General features: G+C 40.6%; 1 protein-coding gene across 1 annotated transcript in view; it reads right to left on the minus strand.

Annotated features, from left to right (window-relative positions):
- The window catches only part of HPSE2 (heparanase 2 (inactive)), a 187,399-nt gene that overhangs the window by 34,919 nt on the left and 134,433 nt on the right, over nucleotides 1-18,047 (minus strand). The window contains exon 6 of the mRNA XM_070752965.1: nucleotides 3,437-3,484. Within this exon, the coding sequence (XP_070609066.1) occupies nucleotides 3,437-3,484 (48 nt within the window). The remainder of the gene's footprint in view (nucleotides 1-3,436; nucleotides 3,485-18,047) is intronic.

Consider the following 18,047-nt stretch of genomic DNA (forward strand, 5'->3'; position numbering starts at 1 on the left):
TTTCTCCATTCCAACTCACCCCAAGCCTGGGTCTTGTGTTTTTGCTTGTATGATCCACTGTCTCTTTCTCAATATAGATACTGGATCTAATTTATGGGATGTTTATATAAAAGTAGGTGCTCCAGTTGCTAAATTCTCAGCTATATTAGACCTAAGGCTAAATCTACAGTAGTATTTTTCGCTTTGCTTCATCAAGTTAACATTTTGGTTATTTTATTTATTTTATTTATTCATTTGTCCAATACACAAATACATAGGAAGAAAAATAGACATGTAGTAATATATATATAAGGGTAAAGTGAACTTAGAGGAGAGGATATATGAAAGAAAGAAAATATATGTGATAAGTGAGAGAAACGAAAGACAATTGGACAGGGGACGAAAGGCACACCAGTGCACTTATGTACAACCCTTATCCAGGAAGAGAAGAGAGGGAAGGCTAGCATATGAGCCAATAGGAATTTGCACCATTAAGAAGGCTGATCTGTAAAATAACTGCATCAAACAGCATTCTTCTGCATTAACTGAGATATTATCCTGCCTTTATTGTACTATAATTAACCATTACTGACATGCTATATATCCACCAACTACAATTGTTCAGTTTCAGTTTCTGACTTCTATTTTTCCTTCTATTTTTTGAAAACATGTGCTGCATGGTATACATGCATTCACAATTTTCAAATAAAAACCTTCAGCAAACAGCAACACTGAAAACCACGGCAACAGAAGTTCTGATAGGATATGGATGTAATTTCCAGAAAGTTGATGCTCTCTCCCAGCTGTACCAAATTTCTTTCTAAATCTACATATAAATATCAGCAGCAGGTAGAGTGCTGTATTGCAGGTCACTGAAGTTGACTGTAGATCTGTAGGTCAGCAGTCAAAATCTCATCACCGGCTCAAGGTTGACTCAGCCTTCCATCCTTCCGAGGTGGGTAACGTGAGGACCCGGATTGTGGGGGCAATATGCTGGCTCTGTTAAAAAGTGCTATTGCTAACATCTTGTAAGCCGCCCTGAGTCTAAGGAGAAGGGCGGCATAAAAATCGAATGAATGAATGAATGACTCATTATATGGAATATTACAGTTTGCTTTTTATTTATTTCGGTCCATGGAATGGAGTCTTTGAAATACGGTAATTATTCTACATCAGATGTTCAAATATTCTCTTATTCCACTGATACAATATAACACTACAAAATTCATGATGCATATTTCAGGAGCAAATATCTCACAAATGCTCTACCAATCACCCTAAAATTCTAAAATATGTAATAGAAGCAATAGAATAGAATAGAATAGAATTTTATTGGCCAAGTGTGATAAATAACAAATCAACATGTGGTCAATAGCATTATTTTAATTATAGCCAGACTTATTCTCATTATATAGATGCTGTGTCTGTTTCTGGGAAAAGTAATCTATATTCTCATATTTCTGAAAGTTAGGAAGAAAAGTAGCATAATGAAAGGAGTTTCATAGTCTACAAGAGTCTGGTATATGATACTGTGAACAATGAACCTATACAGTATTATCCTAAGTTACCATTATTTGTCGTGAATATAACTATGATATTATTTGAAAAAATACTCCCTTCAGAGGGTAATAACCTTGCATAGAGTCGAAGGCATTAAAAAATGTGGAACAACAACCAAAAGATAATGGTCCAAAGTCAGCTGTGGATTGAGGAGGATGCCCAAGTTGTGGACCCTTTCTGAGGGGATCAAAAGTCCACCCCCCAGGGTAATGGACGGACAGATGGAAGTGTCCTTGGTAGGCAGAATCCACAGCCACTCCGTCTTGTCAGAGTTGAGTTTGAGCCTGTTAACACCCATCCAGACCCCAACAGTCTCCACACACCAGCACATTACTTTCACTGCTTCACTGAGTGGACACAGGGTGGAGATGTATAGCTGAGTATCATCAGCATACTGATGGTAACTCACCCTGTGCCCTCGGATGATCTCACCCAGTGGTTTCATATAGATATTAAACAGCAGGAGGGAGAGGACTGATCCCTGAGGAACCCCACAAGGGAGGACCTAGGAGTCAACCTCTGATCCCCTGCTAACACCGACTACGACCGACAAGAGAGGTAGGAGGAGAACCACCGTAAAACGGTGCCTCCCACTCCCAACCCCTTCAGCCAGTGCAGAACGATACCATGGTTTTAAACTTCATGTCAAGGCTATTTGCACTATAGTGAGAATAAACACTATAAGAGATGCTCAGCAGTTCCAACTAGCAATACTAAAGAAGAAGAATGTTGAAAGTTATTATTCAGCTTAATGACTGCCAATTATCTACACCAGTGTTTTTCAGCTTTGGCAACTTCAAAATATGTAGACTTCAACAGAAACAGAATTTGTGGGAATTGGTCCATATGTCTTAAAGATGCCAAGATTGATCTACAGCAGGGGTCCTCAAACTTTCTAAACCAGGTCTCTCCAACTATTGGGGGGCCAGACCATCTGGGTGGGTGTGGCTAGGTGTTCTTGTGAGGGGGGGGGCAGCATGGCCAATTTAACACTCCATTGAACAATAGACACAAATTAAACTTTAATTTGTTTTGCTCCTGGGGGTGTTTTATTCACATGTTGCTCTTTTGGTTGCCTTTTCTTTTTACTAGATTGTTTTTTTCAGTTGTTTAGGAGTCTAGCGGTCCACTTCAGGAAATTCAAGTTTTGCAGCAATTCTTCTCAGCCCCAAGAAACTTCAGAAATCTGTTTCTCTCTCGCTCTTTCTTTCTCTCTCTTCTCTCTTCTCCCTCCCCCCTCTCTCTTTCTCTTCTGGGGGTAGGGGCAGGTGAAAAATGGGCCGTTTTGCCCATTTTTTGGCCTCCTGGGCCTCTATGTGCTCCATTTTTCACCACTACCACTCGCTTCCAGTAGCATTCTGCAGTCCAAAACCAGGCAAAAAACATCCCATTTTCACCCATTTTTTTGGACTCCTTTCAACCCACCCCCAACCTCCAGAAGCATTCTGCAGGCCAAAATTACCTTTCAGTTCTAGCCCGCAGGGCTCCTGAAGGCAAGTCCTGGCTCTGCTGAAGGGTGGATGGGGTGATGTGGGCAGGGTAGCCTTGTGGTTCTGAGCGGGCCGGATTAATTGCTTCGGCGGGCCACTACATGGGCCGTAGTTTGAGGACCCATGATCTATACCTATGGTTTAGGTTCTGCTAAACTACAGGAGTATGTAATCCATGATCATATGCTGAATTTCTTTGCCTTTACATGATTAGAATAGTATATCTTCCTCTTTTCATGCAAAAGACCGAACTCTTAAAAGCAGAATGAGGATGAATTTCTGAGTTCTCTCTTGTCTAAAGAAGACCCTGTCAATGTTAAGTTCCCTTGTGTCCTGCACCCAACCTTCTTATTATGATAATCCTTTTATAAACACTGAAAGAGGAAAAAGAGAGGAAAAATACCTACTGTTGCCAGGTAACTGCATCCACTATGTTCCCTGCCACCTTCATGAACCTGTGAAATACAGAAAGTGGATAAATGTATGGGCATAAGAGAAAGGCATACATGTGTACATGCATGTACACACACATCCTACATATGCACATGTCCCTCTATCTTTGAATAAGTCCAAGAATGAAATACACCCAAATGAGTACACTTTTGTAAGAGCCATGCTTCAAAGTAAATGAGCCAAATGTAGTATGGAATAAATATACACGCTTAACTTCAGTTCTGAATGCACTTTTTTTATGAAAGAAAAATCTAATCTAAATAAATTTAAGCCAGTAATCCTGTCTCAATTAGTGTTATAGTATTTAAAGATCTGAACCTCTTAAAACAGTTTTCTGAACCATGGCTTGTTTTGAATGTTTTGGAATTGCAAGTCATCAAATTTCCACCAAATATGGTTTAGAACAGGGACTATTTTTAGAGAAAGGCAAGAGAGACAGAACTCTAGCAGTTGGCTGGGAAATGTGCACCAGATTATGAAGTGGGCAAAAGCAATATGTCTAATACTTCAGTGTACACAAGTGTGTGATGCCATGACTATTTAAAATATATGGAATGATTTGATTTCACAGCTAGCACTGAATGTGGCCTCGCGTTTTCTCTTGCTGAACACAAAACTACAACTAATTTTGGAAGGGAAAGGATACAATTGCAGAAGAAAAGATTTCCGATTCTTTCCTCGATGCTGCCGCGTGATTTAAACTGGCATGCCCTCCCAATTGTGTTCCATTTTAAAATTGTTGGGAAATCTGCAGAGATTCCAGAGGAGCCATTTATTACGCAATCATAACATGTAGTTCATGGAATTTTATAGCGAGATCCAGATGTTATTGTCTTCTGTTTATAATCCACCGGTGTTCTTTTTTTTTTTCACTATAAAAAAATCCCTTAAGAAAGAAAAGATGGAGCAATTGCACAACGTGCACTGATGGATAGAATTACAAATAAGTCTGGAGGCACAGCTAATCATGGGGAATTCTTTCAATTAGTTTAGTCATGTAATACAATCTCAGTAACTGTGAATACTGAGAGTGACAACTTAAGAAACATGCCATAGTGAGTTGCACTCATACTGTGAGTCACAATGTTTTAGTTCCAATGGTGATATGAACATGACTTGCTAACCACACTGCCAGCATTCCAACTACCATATAAGTTTAAATCAGAGTCCAAAGCAAATACTTCCTCAATGTTCCAATTTATTCTTAGAGCCATCTTGACATGTCTCTGGGGAAACCCAGATCTGATTCCCCTGGATTTCTACTTCCTGGTTATAGTTCTCCGAGACCGCCTTCTGCCGCACGAATCCCAGCGACCGATTAGGTCCCACAGAGTGGGCCTTCTCCAGGTCCCGTCAACTAAACAATGTCGGTTGGCGGGCCCCAGGGGAAGAGCCTTCTCTGTGGCGGCCCTGACTCTCTGGAACCAGCTCCCCCCAGAGATTAGAACTGCCCCTACCCTCCTCGCCTTTCGCAAACTCCTTAAAACCCACCTTTGTCGTCAGGCATGGGGGAACTGAGATATCTCCCCCGGGCCTATACAATTTATGTATGGTATGCTTGTGTGTATGTCTGTTTAATAATGGTTTTTTAAAATATTTTATATTGTAAATTATTAGATTTGTTATAAACTGTTTTTATTGTGTTGTGAGCCGCCCCGAGTCTACGGAAAGGGGCGGCATACAAATCTAATAAATAATAAAATAAAATAATAAGTTCATTCTCCTGTCCCACACCCACAATTTCATCACATGGACCACTAAACTTCTGCCACCAGGTCTGTATATGCCCATCTTCTTCCGGCCTGGTGCTGACAAAAGATGACCTTGAAACTTTAAAAGAATTTATTTTGTCTACCTCTAACTCCTCATGCAACCACCCCTCCCTTATTCACACAGCAAGAAACATTGCAAAATAACATAGCATAATGTGGCAAGCCAAAATCTCCAAGCATTTATTCATTCCAAATGTGATATAAAATTCAATTAAATTCAATTAATTGATTTTATGCCACCCCTCTCCGTAGACTCCTGAATCAATATAAATGATATAAAATGTGAATTATATTGAATTATTACACTGAATTATTCTCCTGAATCAGCAATAGCACCATATTGATACATTTATTCAGCACAAAAATATTAAGAGTACTAATCTCACCTCGTTTATAGATTCAGCTTTGCTCATAGATAATTTAGATGGTAGGTTATTTACTTTTGTGGGATGCCAGTCATTCAAGCTATCACTATTAAATTCTATTTTATATTGACAATATTGTGCTATGTGTCATCAACTGCACACAGTTTCATGCACAAGAATGGGCAGAGGACTAATCCCTACACAGTAGCAGGAGAAGATTTCATCTCTCTCCTCCCCCATCAACATTGACTGGAACCACACCCAAAATGAAACAACTCAGGCAGAATATTAAGAGAAATTTCATTTTTCTTTTTTCTCTTGGCAATGGATTTAGGAGGGGATTTGTGAAAGGTAGACTGAGGAGATTACAATGATTTGGAAAGTTTGGCAGTTTCAAGACTTAGGACAAAAAAGATGGGGTTCCCCAACTTTCAATAGTCCAATACAGTTTCTGCTGGTCTTATTTTTGAGGTCTCTGAGTGAATGGTCAGATGATAAAGAATTTTCTCCAAATATCTCACAGAGGGGAATGGCTGGAATCGTCTTGATTCTGGTGTTGGACATTGTAGTGGTAGCTGGATCAACGAAAAGAGATAACAGAAGCAGCAGTGAAGGTGGAGGTGGACAGATAGCAGCAGTAGAATTGGAATTCCCATTTAGCCTTTAGCAAGTGCCATCACTCAGCTGTTTTCCGTCATAGAATTGTAGAAGATTTCTCCCTTCTTTGCTTTTTTCCAAAATCTAATTTGAGTTCCAGGAGTTTCCACATATTTTCTTGTGCTCATTGGAACTTATTAGACCATATTATTATCATTGGGTCATATTATAGATAGCACCCCTTTCCAAAGAGGAATGTTTTAATCTGTGGACAGCTCCCTAATAACAATCCATTTATATAATTCAGAAGACTCTTTAAAAAAATAATAAAAGCAGTATTTGGAAGGGGAAAGCCATGTCAAATAGTCAATTTGAATTAATTGTACCAGCACTGAATGGTGTTTTCATTCATCTGAGACTTGGTAATGCAATTTTATAGGAAAAATAGGGAACATCAGTCCAAGAAAAAACACTATACACCTTGCATATTTTATATCATTTATTTTCTGGCAAACGTACAGAAACAGTAGTACCTGCCAACCAATCTGTAAAATTGGAATAATCTATTGGTCAGATCCATTTGAAATTCTTCCTGATGAGATAAAAGTAGTCCTTGACTTACAACTATTTATTCAGAGACTGTTTGAAGTTATGGTTCTGCTAAACTAAGGAACTTATGACCAGTTCTTGAAGTTACAGCCGTTCTGCCCTAACTGATTTCGCTACTAATTAAGTGGGCCAAGGCAGCTCTTGGCTACAAAAGGATTTCTTTGCAAGTCCTGTGAACGATAATATAGTCTCACTTGTCAGTAGGTGGTGAGATAGAGGCTGGACTGTGCTGGGGTGGCTGAAGCTTCCAGAGGCAGCTGCGGGTTTTGTGCCATATTGCCAGGGAAGCTGGGTCTTCCAATAGCAACTGAGGCTTTGGGTTGTGCTTTGGCTCAGGGGTTTCTTCCATGTGGAATAACGTAGCCAATTGATTTTATTTCATTAGACTTATCTACAATTACATTTATAATTTTATATAAATATTATTTATAATCTTATATAAATTTGCAGTACTTTGCCAATTTATGTTTTAGTCAAGCACGGATAACTTCAAAACTGCAGACAAACTTAAGAAAAGATGCCAAGTAGGGAAATTCTTAAATACTGGTAGTGAGACAAAAGCTACCTAATCTCTACCAATAAATGAATCCACCACCAGATGGATTCAAAACTGGCTAACCAACTGCACTCAACGTGCAGTGATCAATGGAACTACATCTACATGGAGGGATATATGCAGTGGAGTACCCCAAGGCTCTGTTTCAGGCCCAGTACTCTTCAACATCTTCATCATTGACTTGGATGAGGGGATAGATGGGGAACTTATCAAATTTGCAGATGATACCAAACTGGCAGGAATAGCCAACACTCTAGACGATAGGCACAAAATACAGAAGGATCTTGACAAACCTGAACAATGGGCGCTCTCTACCAAAATGAAATTCAATGGTGAAAAAAGTAAGGTTCCACATTTAGGGAAGAAAAACAAAATGCACAGGCAAGGTATATGTGTAACTGTGAGAGGGATCTTGGAGTCCTAGTGGACAACCATTTAAATATGAGCCAGCAATTTGCAGCAGCTGCCAAAAAAGCCAAAGTTCTAGCCTGCATTAACAGAGGAATAGAATCAAGATCACGTGAAGTTTTAATACCACTTTATAAGGCCTTGTTAAGGCCATACTTGGAATATTGCATTCAGTTTTGGTCACCACGATGCAAAAATTATATTTGGACTCTAGAAAAAGTGCAGAGAAGAGCAACAAAGATGATTAGGGAACTGGAGGCTAAAACATATGAAGAACGGTTGTAGGAACTGGGCAAATAAAAAGAAGGACCAGGGGAGACATGATAGCAGTGTTCCAATATCTCAGGGGTTACCACAAAGAAAAAGGAGTCAACCTATCCTCCAAAGCACCTGAGAGTAGAACAAGAAGCAATGGGTGGAAACTAAACAAGGAGAGAAGTAACTTAGAACTAAGGAGAACTTTGCTGACAGTCAGAACAATTAATCAGTGGAACAGCTTGCCTCGAGAAGTTGCGAATGCCCCAACCCTGGAAGTTTTTAAGATGTTTGATAACCATCTGTCTGAAGTAGTGTAGGATTTCCTGCCTAAGCAGGAGGTTGGACTAGAAGACCTCCAAGGTTCCTTCCAACTCTGTTATTGTTGTTGTTATTATTATTAATTGAGATTACAGTGATCCCCCGCTCGTTGCGAGGGTTCCGTTCCAGGAGCCCCCGCAACGAGCGGGTTTTCGCGAAGTAGCGATGCGGAAGTAAAAACACCGTCTGCGCATGTGCAGACGGTGTTTTTACTCCCACAGCGCTAGCGAGGAGCCGAAGATCGGGGGCGGGGCGGCTGTTTGCCGCCGGCATGGAGGGCTTCCTAGCAGCCCCCCAAACCCGGGTTGGGGGTCCGGGGGCGCTGGCTCTCGGCGCTTTTGAGCTGAATCCGGAAGCGAATTCGCTTCCGGATTCAGCTCAAAACCGCCGATAGCAAGCGGCAAGGAACGGCTTGTCTCGGCGCTTTCGAGCTGTCAGCTCGAAAGCGCCGAGAGAAGCCGTTCCTTGCCGCTTGGTATCGCCGGTTTTGAGCTGAATCCGGAAGCGAATTTGCTTCCGGATTCAGCTCAAAACCGGCGATACCAAGCGGCAAGGAACGGCTTCTCTCGGCGCTTTCGAGCTGACAGCTCGAAAGCGCCGAGACAAGCCGTTCCTTGCCGCTTGCTATCGGCGGTTTTGAGCTGAATCCGGAAGCAAATTCGCTTCCGGATTCAGCTCAAAACCGGCGATACCAAGCGGCAAGGAACGGCTTCTCTCGGCGCTTTCGAGCTGACAGCTCGAAAGCGCCGAGACAAGCCGTTCCTTGCCGCTTGCTATCGGCGGTTTTGAGCTGAATCCGGAAGCGAATTCGCTTCCGGATTCAGCTCAAAACCGGCGATACCAAGCGGCAAGGAACGGCTTCTCTCGGCGCTTTCGAGCTGACAGCTCGAAAGCGCCGAGACAAGCCGTTCCTTGCCGCTTGCTATCGGCGGTTTTGAGCTGAGTCCGGAAGCGAATTCGCTCCCGGACTCAGCTCAAAAGCGGCGAGAATGAACGGCGTGGGCGGGCGAAGGGCGGGCGGCAGCGAGGAGTTTGCGTGGGCGGTGGGGAAACTCCTCGCTGACGCCAGCAAGAGGGGGAAGACCCAGGGAAGCCGCTGCCATCTACGCATGCGTGCCCGGCACGCATGCGTAGATGGTATTTTTGACTTCCGGGTTGAAAAATAGCGAAGTACCCTGTTCGCAATGGTTGGGGACGCAATAAACGGGGGATCACTGTATTTCAATTTTTAAGAGTTTTTAAGGATTATTCCCTATGTGCAAACAACAATTTTAACATCAGAAAAGAGAAGGGCAGTAACAAGAAGTCAGTCTAGGACCTAAACAGTTCAAGATATGGGTTAATCATAGAGAATTGAGAAGAGTTTATAACCAATTAGAACCTTCCAAGCCTTGGATTATAATTAAGAAGGTGCAGTATATATATTACATCAGTGCTGCATGAGCGGCATTGGTTACCAATTTGTTTCCAACACCAATTTAATCTTGAAAGCTCTATGTCATGGAACCAGGTTATTTGAGGGACAGTGTCCATCTGCCTGCCTTACAAGATCCAACAGTGATTGCTTTGTGGATTTTGATAACCACCTGTCTGAAGTAGGAAGCTCCATCTGGTGGGCCTTAGATGACAGTTCATTTTTGCTATGACACCTGCATTGTAGAATCTTCTTCCATCTGAGGGGAGAATGGCCTCATTGCTTCTAAGCTTCTGAAGATCCCTCAAGACCTGGTTATTCTCCAGGGAACAGGTGAATTAACAAATAATGGCTTCATATTATTAACATTCCTCCTTCTATGTACCTCTTTGCTGCAAATTTGTTTCCTATTTTTTAAAAAATAATTGTTAATGATAATTGTTTTATATATTTATTTTTTTAGTCTTGTATGCTGCATAGAGTCATTTTCTTTATGGCTCATTTAGACAAACAAACAATAAATAAAATTCTTCCCATTTTATTTTGTTGTTCTTGCTTATCCATGATCCATGTGTAAAATGATTTTTACAGTTAAGGTGTATGATATTTATGATATTGGCCAGATATACTTGAAGAATTCCCTGCCAAAAGTATGTTAGATTGGTTATACCTGTTGTCATTTTCATAAATCTATGCCAGCTACTAGCAATTACTGTTTTCCCACAGGTGCTTAAAAAGATTGATTTAGTGTTCATTCTAATAACTCCTAGGGCATAAAAGTCAAACTAGGTAGTCTATAACTCCTCAACGTCTCCCTCATAAATATAGATGTCACATATTTGTCCTTCTCCAATCTTTTGAGTTTTTTTTCTTCTGCAAGAATCAGAAGTAATTGCTCGGGCTCCAAGATATTTCTTCAGCATTTGATAGTTATTCTTTGATGTGTGCTTTTCTTTCCTGATCCACATCTGTTTTCCTTCCATGTTTGTCATATATCAACATTCTGCGGCATACAGTATATTTAAAAATGGGCTCTGAAGTAGCGAATGGTCAGAGAACCATCTCAGAACATGTCTGAATGTCTGCCATGTCAGTCAGATCTTGGAAAATAAATTAATGGTAACCTCTAATATCAGTGATAATTCTTGCAATATGTAAAAAAAAACAACCCCAGCAATGTTTATATAGTACAGTGATACCTTGTCTTACAAACTTAATTGGTTCCGGGACGAGGTTCTTAAGGTGAAAAGTTTGTAAGATGAAACAATGTTTCCCATAGGAATTAATGGAAAAGCGTTTAATGCGTGCAAGCCCAAAATTCACCCCTTTTGCCAGCCGAAGCGCCTGTTTTTGCACTGCTGGGATTCCCCTGAGGCTCCCCTCCATGGGAAACCCCACCTCCGGACTTCTGTGTTTTTGCAATGCTGCAGGGGAATCCCAGCAGGGGAATCCCAGCATTGCAAAAACGGGCGCTTTGCTGGCAACGGAAGTCCGGAGGTGAGGTTTCCCAGCGAAGGGAGCATCAGTGAAATCGCAGCATGGCAAAAACACCGAAGTCCTCGAAACCCCACCTTCGGACCTCTGTGTAGAATCACAAAAACATGGAAGTTCCCATGGAGGGGAGCCTCAGGGGAATCCCAGCTGTGCAAAAACGGGTGCTTCGCTGGCAACGGAAGTCCGGAGGCGGGGCATTCCAGCGATGGTGGTGGGTTTGTAAGGTGAAAATAGTTTGTAAGAAGAGGCAAAAAAATCTTAAACCCCGGGTTTGTATCTCGAAAAGTTTGTATGACGAGGTGTTTGTAAGATGAGGTATCACTGTATAATGTTTATTCATATAAACGACAGGTAGAGTTAATTTTATTTAATAAGAAGAAAAAAGAGTGAATCTCATACCTTATACAAATAATAAACATGAACAGATGACAGAATACATCTACTGTTTTCTATTAAATTTAACTGTTTATGAAAAAGACTTTTCTCAGAAAAATAATTTTTAGCTTTAGAGCATGTATTTTAGGCAGATCGAAAACTAGCACATTTTCCCCCCTAACTCTATCTGATTTATATCATGCTCCTCTTTTGGTGGCCCATAATAACACACAAAATATAATAATATTCAAAAATACCCATTATAAGTACAGTAAAACAAAGCAAAACAATTCCTGGCATCAGGCCTCATAGCCCCTCTGGGATAGATCTGTTTTCAACTTTTTCCAAAAGGTAGATGGGAACCCATTCCACAGAGCCAGGCCCATCGCATAAAAATACTCCCAGGCTTCATCCTCTCAAACCTCCCAAAACTGGGGACAACCAGCTGGTTCTGCTTACTCAACCAAAGTGGTCAGGCTGACTGTAGGGAGATGTAGTTCTGCAAATAATTTGGTACTAAGCCATAATACAGGTTAAATGAGGAATCTCTATTCATTTTTCATATCCGGTGAAACAACCTGCGATTAATAAAAACAGAGGTCTGTAGTAGACTGCCACAGGATTATTTCTGTGTGGCAGAAGGAAAAGTGTGGGCTATAAACTGGTCTGTGTCTGAAATTAATTTATCTTTCACGATAGGTGGTTCTAGTTCAAGGCTGTCAAACTCGCACTGTCACAGTGGCATCACATGACGTATCAGACTTTTTCCCCTTTCGCTAAACTGGGTGGAGGCATGGTGGAGGCCTGTTCTAGTTACTGTTGTTATTCTGCAACTCTCTTATGGTGTTAATGGCATTTTATAGAGGGTTCATATGACATTGTTTTTATTTATAACTGTTGTGAGTGCTCCTTGTCCAACTCTGGTAATGATAGATTACCAGAGTTGGACCAGTGGTGTTGCCAGCTGATGCAGAGACTGAGAGTGAGAGAAATAGACCTGGATTTACCTGAAGGACCACCATAGGTGGCAGATATGACAGTAAAGCCTAACTTAGATAGAAACATATAAACATAGAAGACTGACGGCAGAGAAAGACCTCATGATCCATCTAGTCTGCCCTTATACTATTTCCTGTATTTTATCTTAGGATGGATCTATGTTTATCCCAGGCATGTTTAAATTCAGTTACTGTGGATTTACCAACCACGTCTGCTGGAAGTTTGTTCCAAGGATCTACTACTCTTTCAGTAAAATAATATTTTCTCATGTTGCTTTTGATCTTTCCCCCAACTAACTTCAGATTGTGTCCCCTTGTTCTTGTGTTCACTTTCCTATTAAAAACACTTCCCTCCTGGACCTTATTTAACCCTTTAACATATTTAAATGTTTCGATCATGTCCCCCCTTTTCCTTCTGTCCTCCAAGATGAGGGGGAAGATCAGGAGCCTTTGCTAGATGCCCGCTTTAGAAGATTAAGAAAAAGATAAGAATATTTGTATGGAAAAGGGGAGTAGGGAAAGAAGTAACTCTAGGGAATTGTTGACCACGTCCTATAGGTGATCAACAAAGAAGTAACTCTAGGGAATTGTTGACCACTTCCTATAGGTATTTAAGGGTGGTATATGAGTAATCTGAGGTGGAGTTACAACGTTTTGCAATGGAGTCAGATGATGTTTGAGGTTTTAGTCAGGTTATGCTAGCCTCCTGTTATTTTCCTGCTAAAATCCTTGGAATAAAAATGCCCTATCTGCAGAGATGCTAGGAAGCTGTAATAGTAAGTCTGTGAAACTGGAGACTTCTTACCTCGTGAAGGAATGCACAAATAGCTTTGATCTTTGGCAGTAGCCTAGCCGAGGAGCTGTTAGCTCTTAATTACCCTCACTGAGAAACTGCCTAGATTATATCACATGCATGACTTTGGCTTGTAAAAATGAGACTTTATATATAAAAAGACTGATTTGAAATATCTGTGTGTGTATTCCTCCTTTGTTTTCAAACTGCGTAGGCCTGGGAATAGAACAATAACTACTCATTATTCCAATTGCTTCCTCCATATTTTTTCTTAAAAGATGAAGCAGTTGTACTTTATCTTTTAATTGGTAATTAATATTATTAATCTTCCATCAATACCCAATTAAGATTAAGAGGGAATTTGGGGCTTAAAAATATTTTTTATGATTTACAATTACTTCTTGAGTTTATGGGGCAAAAGGAAAATGGTTTCTTTTGCAGCTTTTCAAATGGTGTGTAGATATATGAATAAGCACTGAGTCTCCTAATCTACAATGCTTTTATTGTTGTTGATGATGTTATGGCTTTTTAGGGGAGAGTACTGACATAACCAGTTACCCCAGAGAGATTAAAAATCATAACTTTTAGGTCAACTACAGCTGTTCCAGATTTAAAATAATATTTTTATTGTTCTTCCAATTCAATTTTTACCATTTAGCATACTTTATCAATTATGTAATTCAGGGATGTCAAACTCAATTTCACTGAGAACAACATCAGGGTTGTGTTTGACCTAGCGAGGCTGAGGTGGGCATGGCCAGCTCAACATCATTCATGTCAGGGGTGCAGGTGGTGGCCTGAGCCATCTGCCAGTGAAAACTGGCTCCCAAGCTCCGTTTTCACTTGCGATGACCTCCTGCAACTCTTGCCAGCATAAATGAAGATGGTGAAGGCTGTACATGACCCTCCCGAGCACCATTTTTACTGGCAGAGGCACTATGGTCCTTTGCTGTTTCCAGGGTCGTCCTGTGGGCCAGATCTAAGCACCCTGAAGGCTGAACCTAGTCCCCAGGCCTTGAGTTTGACATACCATGTCTAGAGAGGGAATTCCATGCGACATGGAGCTAGACACCAGCTCCATATTCACCATTATATTCATAAGAGCCAGGGTAATGCAGCGGTTAGAGTGTAGCACTGCAGGCTACTTCAGCTAACTGCTAGCTGTAGTTCAGCAGTTCAAATCTCACCAACAGCTCAATATATGCATTATAGGTTTTCATATGCTTTTACCAACATGCTTTTACCATCTGCGCATGCGCACCCTTTTTCCATGGCCGCGCAAGGGCTTGAAGTTGGAGGCGGCGAAAGTGCGGAGGCTGGCAAGTGGAAGAGAAGGAGTAGTAGTAGAAGGAGGTGGAGGAGGAGCAAGGCGGGCGGATGGACGAGCTGGCTGGAGGAGCTGCGTCAAGGGCCAGCCGACGGAGCCATGGATTTACTGAGGACGATCGCTTATCAGCCGGCCGGTACAACCGCTAGTGGAGGTGGCGGTGGTGGCGGCAGCGCCGGCACTAAAATGGGGGAGCAGGCGCTGGGCAAAGCCTGCGGCGGAGACTCGCGGAGAAAGAAGGCGGCGGAGTCTTCCGACGGCCACAACCACCACCACCATCACCACCACCACCATTCGCACTTGGCGCCCGAGATCTCTCGGATTATCACCGACCCCACCACAGGAAGGAGATACTGCCGCGGGAAAGTGTTGGGAAAGGTAAACGTACCTGGCGGCAGTAGAGAGAGAGAAGGCGGGCTTGAGAAAGCCTTAGTAGCGTTGGTTGAGCTTTGTTGGACTAGGGAAACACGGCGGCGGATTTGCAACAAAAGGAGGCTCCGGCAGCCCGTGCGTCGTCGTCCCCCCCAAAAAACCCCCACGTCCATAGAAACATAGATTTCAGCCAATCAGCAATGGCACACGTAAGTTTGGTGATGACGTATGACGTCATCGGGCGGGAAAAACCGTGGTATAGAAAAAAAATCGCGGACTATTTTTAAATTATTATTTTTTGAAAAACCGTGGTATAGCCGTTTCGCAAAGATCGAGACCGCGAAAATCGAGGGATCACTGTACTGTGTTCAGTTCTCGAGACCTCGCCTACAAAAAGATATTGACAAAACTGAACGGGTCCAAAGATGGGCTACAAGAATGGTGGAAGGTCTTAAGCATAAAATGTATCAGGAAAGACTTAATGAACTCAATCTGTATAGTCTGGAGGACAGAAGGAAAAGGGGGGACATGATCGAAACATTTAAATATGTCAAACGGTTAAATAAGGTTCAGGAGGGAAGTGTTTTTAATAGGAAAGTGAACACAAGAACAAGGGGACACAATCTGAAGTTAGTTGGGGGAAAGATCAAAAGCAGCATGAGAAAATATTATTTTACTGAAACAGTAGTAGATCCTTGAAACAAACTTCCAGCAGACGTGGTTGGTAAATCCACAGTAACTGAATTTAAACATGCCTGGGATAAACATATATCCATCCTAAGATAAAATAGAAAAAATAGTATAAGGGCAGACTAGATGGATCATGAGGTCTTTTTCTGCTGTCAGTCTTCTATGTTCTATGAATATTAAAATGGCAAGATACCACAGAAGTGCACACTTGCACAACTGAATTATAAGGAATCTATTAAATGTTATAAGTATGGTGACTTTAGAGGAATTCAACTCTAAGATATCCAGTCAGTAAGATAATGGCTGTAGCCTAACAGAGGTTCAGACTGCAGTTTTAAAGCATGCAAAAGAAGATCATAAATATGTAAGGCTGAACATTCTCTTCAAAGGAGGCAACTTAAATCAAATAAACTGTCAAGGTAGTCTGCATACCTATCTGACAGCACAAACTATAAAGATGACACACTTTTTTCAGGGGTGCAGAATGTTTTCTCCCATACGAAATCAATTTTTAATATGTGTTCATCTTTATTATATGGTCAAACATCAATAACACAAGAAAGTTGGTGATGTACTTCACCCTGTTTTCACACTTCTAAAGGTTTTTTTTTATTACTTTTACTTCCGTTGGAAGAAAAGCTCACTGTTTGATGCAGATACTTCAAAGGAACTTTTGGTTATAAGGTCAGACACGTAAGTTAGGAAGTAGGTAGACAGTGTGACAGCAAACTGAATACTTTGCTTCATTATGTTACATCTTTTACAAAAAGTACATTCTGAAGAGCTGACTGAAGAGCCTTTCTCATTATATATGACATGCCAAGGCGCACGCGCACACACACACACACATACACACAAATGATATATATATATATACTGTACATATACATATACATACATATATACATACACATACACTGCTCAAAAAAATAAAGGGAACACTTACACAACAGAATATAACTTCAAGTAAATCAAACTGTCCACTTAGGAAGCAACACTGATTGACAGTCAATTTCACATGCTGTTGTACAAATGGAATAGTTGTGCAAATAAAATATTCAATGAAAATATTTCATTCATTCAGATATAGGATGTCTTATTTGAGTGTTCCCTTTATTTTTTTGAGCAGTATATATACACACACACACACATACACACACACAGTATATATATACACACACTGTGTATATAATGTGTATTTACACTGTAAACTGTATGCAAATACACACACACATACAGTATATACAGTGCATATATGTGCAGTAATCCCTCACTACTTCATGATTCATCTTTCGCGGATTTGCTATTTCACGGGTTTTCAAAGGGGGCTTAAATCCATTAAAAATTTAAATCCATTAAAAATTCATAAAATTTTTCTACAGTACTACTGTACTCTATTAAAGAAACTGATAGGATATCACATGTGGTTCCAGCTGAGAAACATTATAGAATGACTGTTTAATGCAAAGGTTGGGTTTTAAAAGTCCAAATATTCATTAAATACATTAAAAAATATCTTTCCTCTACTTCACGGAAATTCACTTTTTACAGGGGGTCTTGGAACGCATCCCCCGCGAAAAACGAGGGATCGCTGTATATATATATGTATATATGTATGTGTGTGTGTATATATATATATATGTATACAATATATATGCGCACTGTATATGCTGTATGTGTCTGTGTGTGTGTGCAGTGTATCTGTATACAGTTTACAGTGTAAATACACACAAACTTTTTAACCATTAACGGAATGTTTACCATCTCACCACAATAACAAAAACAACCAAACAAGAACAAGAAAGTAAGGAGAAAAATCTGGAACACATCTTATTTCAAAGAGTGCATGACTATTTTGATAGTGGGACCCCAAATCTTTCAATGCCTTCTAAAATGTGGATCCTGTTCATGTTTAAAATTCTCAATCACAAAACATGATTTATATTTTTATTCAAGTGCAAGTGTTCCAAGTGAAACTAAGAATAAAGCAGAATAGGTAAAGAAATTACCTAGATACAATGAAATTTGACCCAGCAAAAAATTATATACATAAATGCAACTTTAATAGGTCTCTTTACTGTATTTATACCCACACCCACCCACACTCACATACAGATACATTTGTACTTTACAAGTATTCTTTCCGGTACCGTCAGATTTGTGTTACAGGAAACCATTTCTGTTTCAACTGATGTAACTGAATCCAATGTTGTGCTGTA

Source organism: Erythrolamprus reginae, chromosome 5 (assembly GCF_031021105.1).
Source record: "Erythrolamprus reginae isolate rEryReg1 chromosome 5, rEryReg1.hap1, whole genome shotgun sequence".
In the NCBI taxonomy this organism is placed as follows: domain Eukaryota; kingdom Metazoa; phylum Chordata; class Lepidosauria; order Squamata; family Dipsadidae; genus Erythrolamprus; species Erythrolamprus reginae.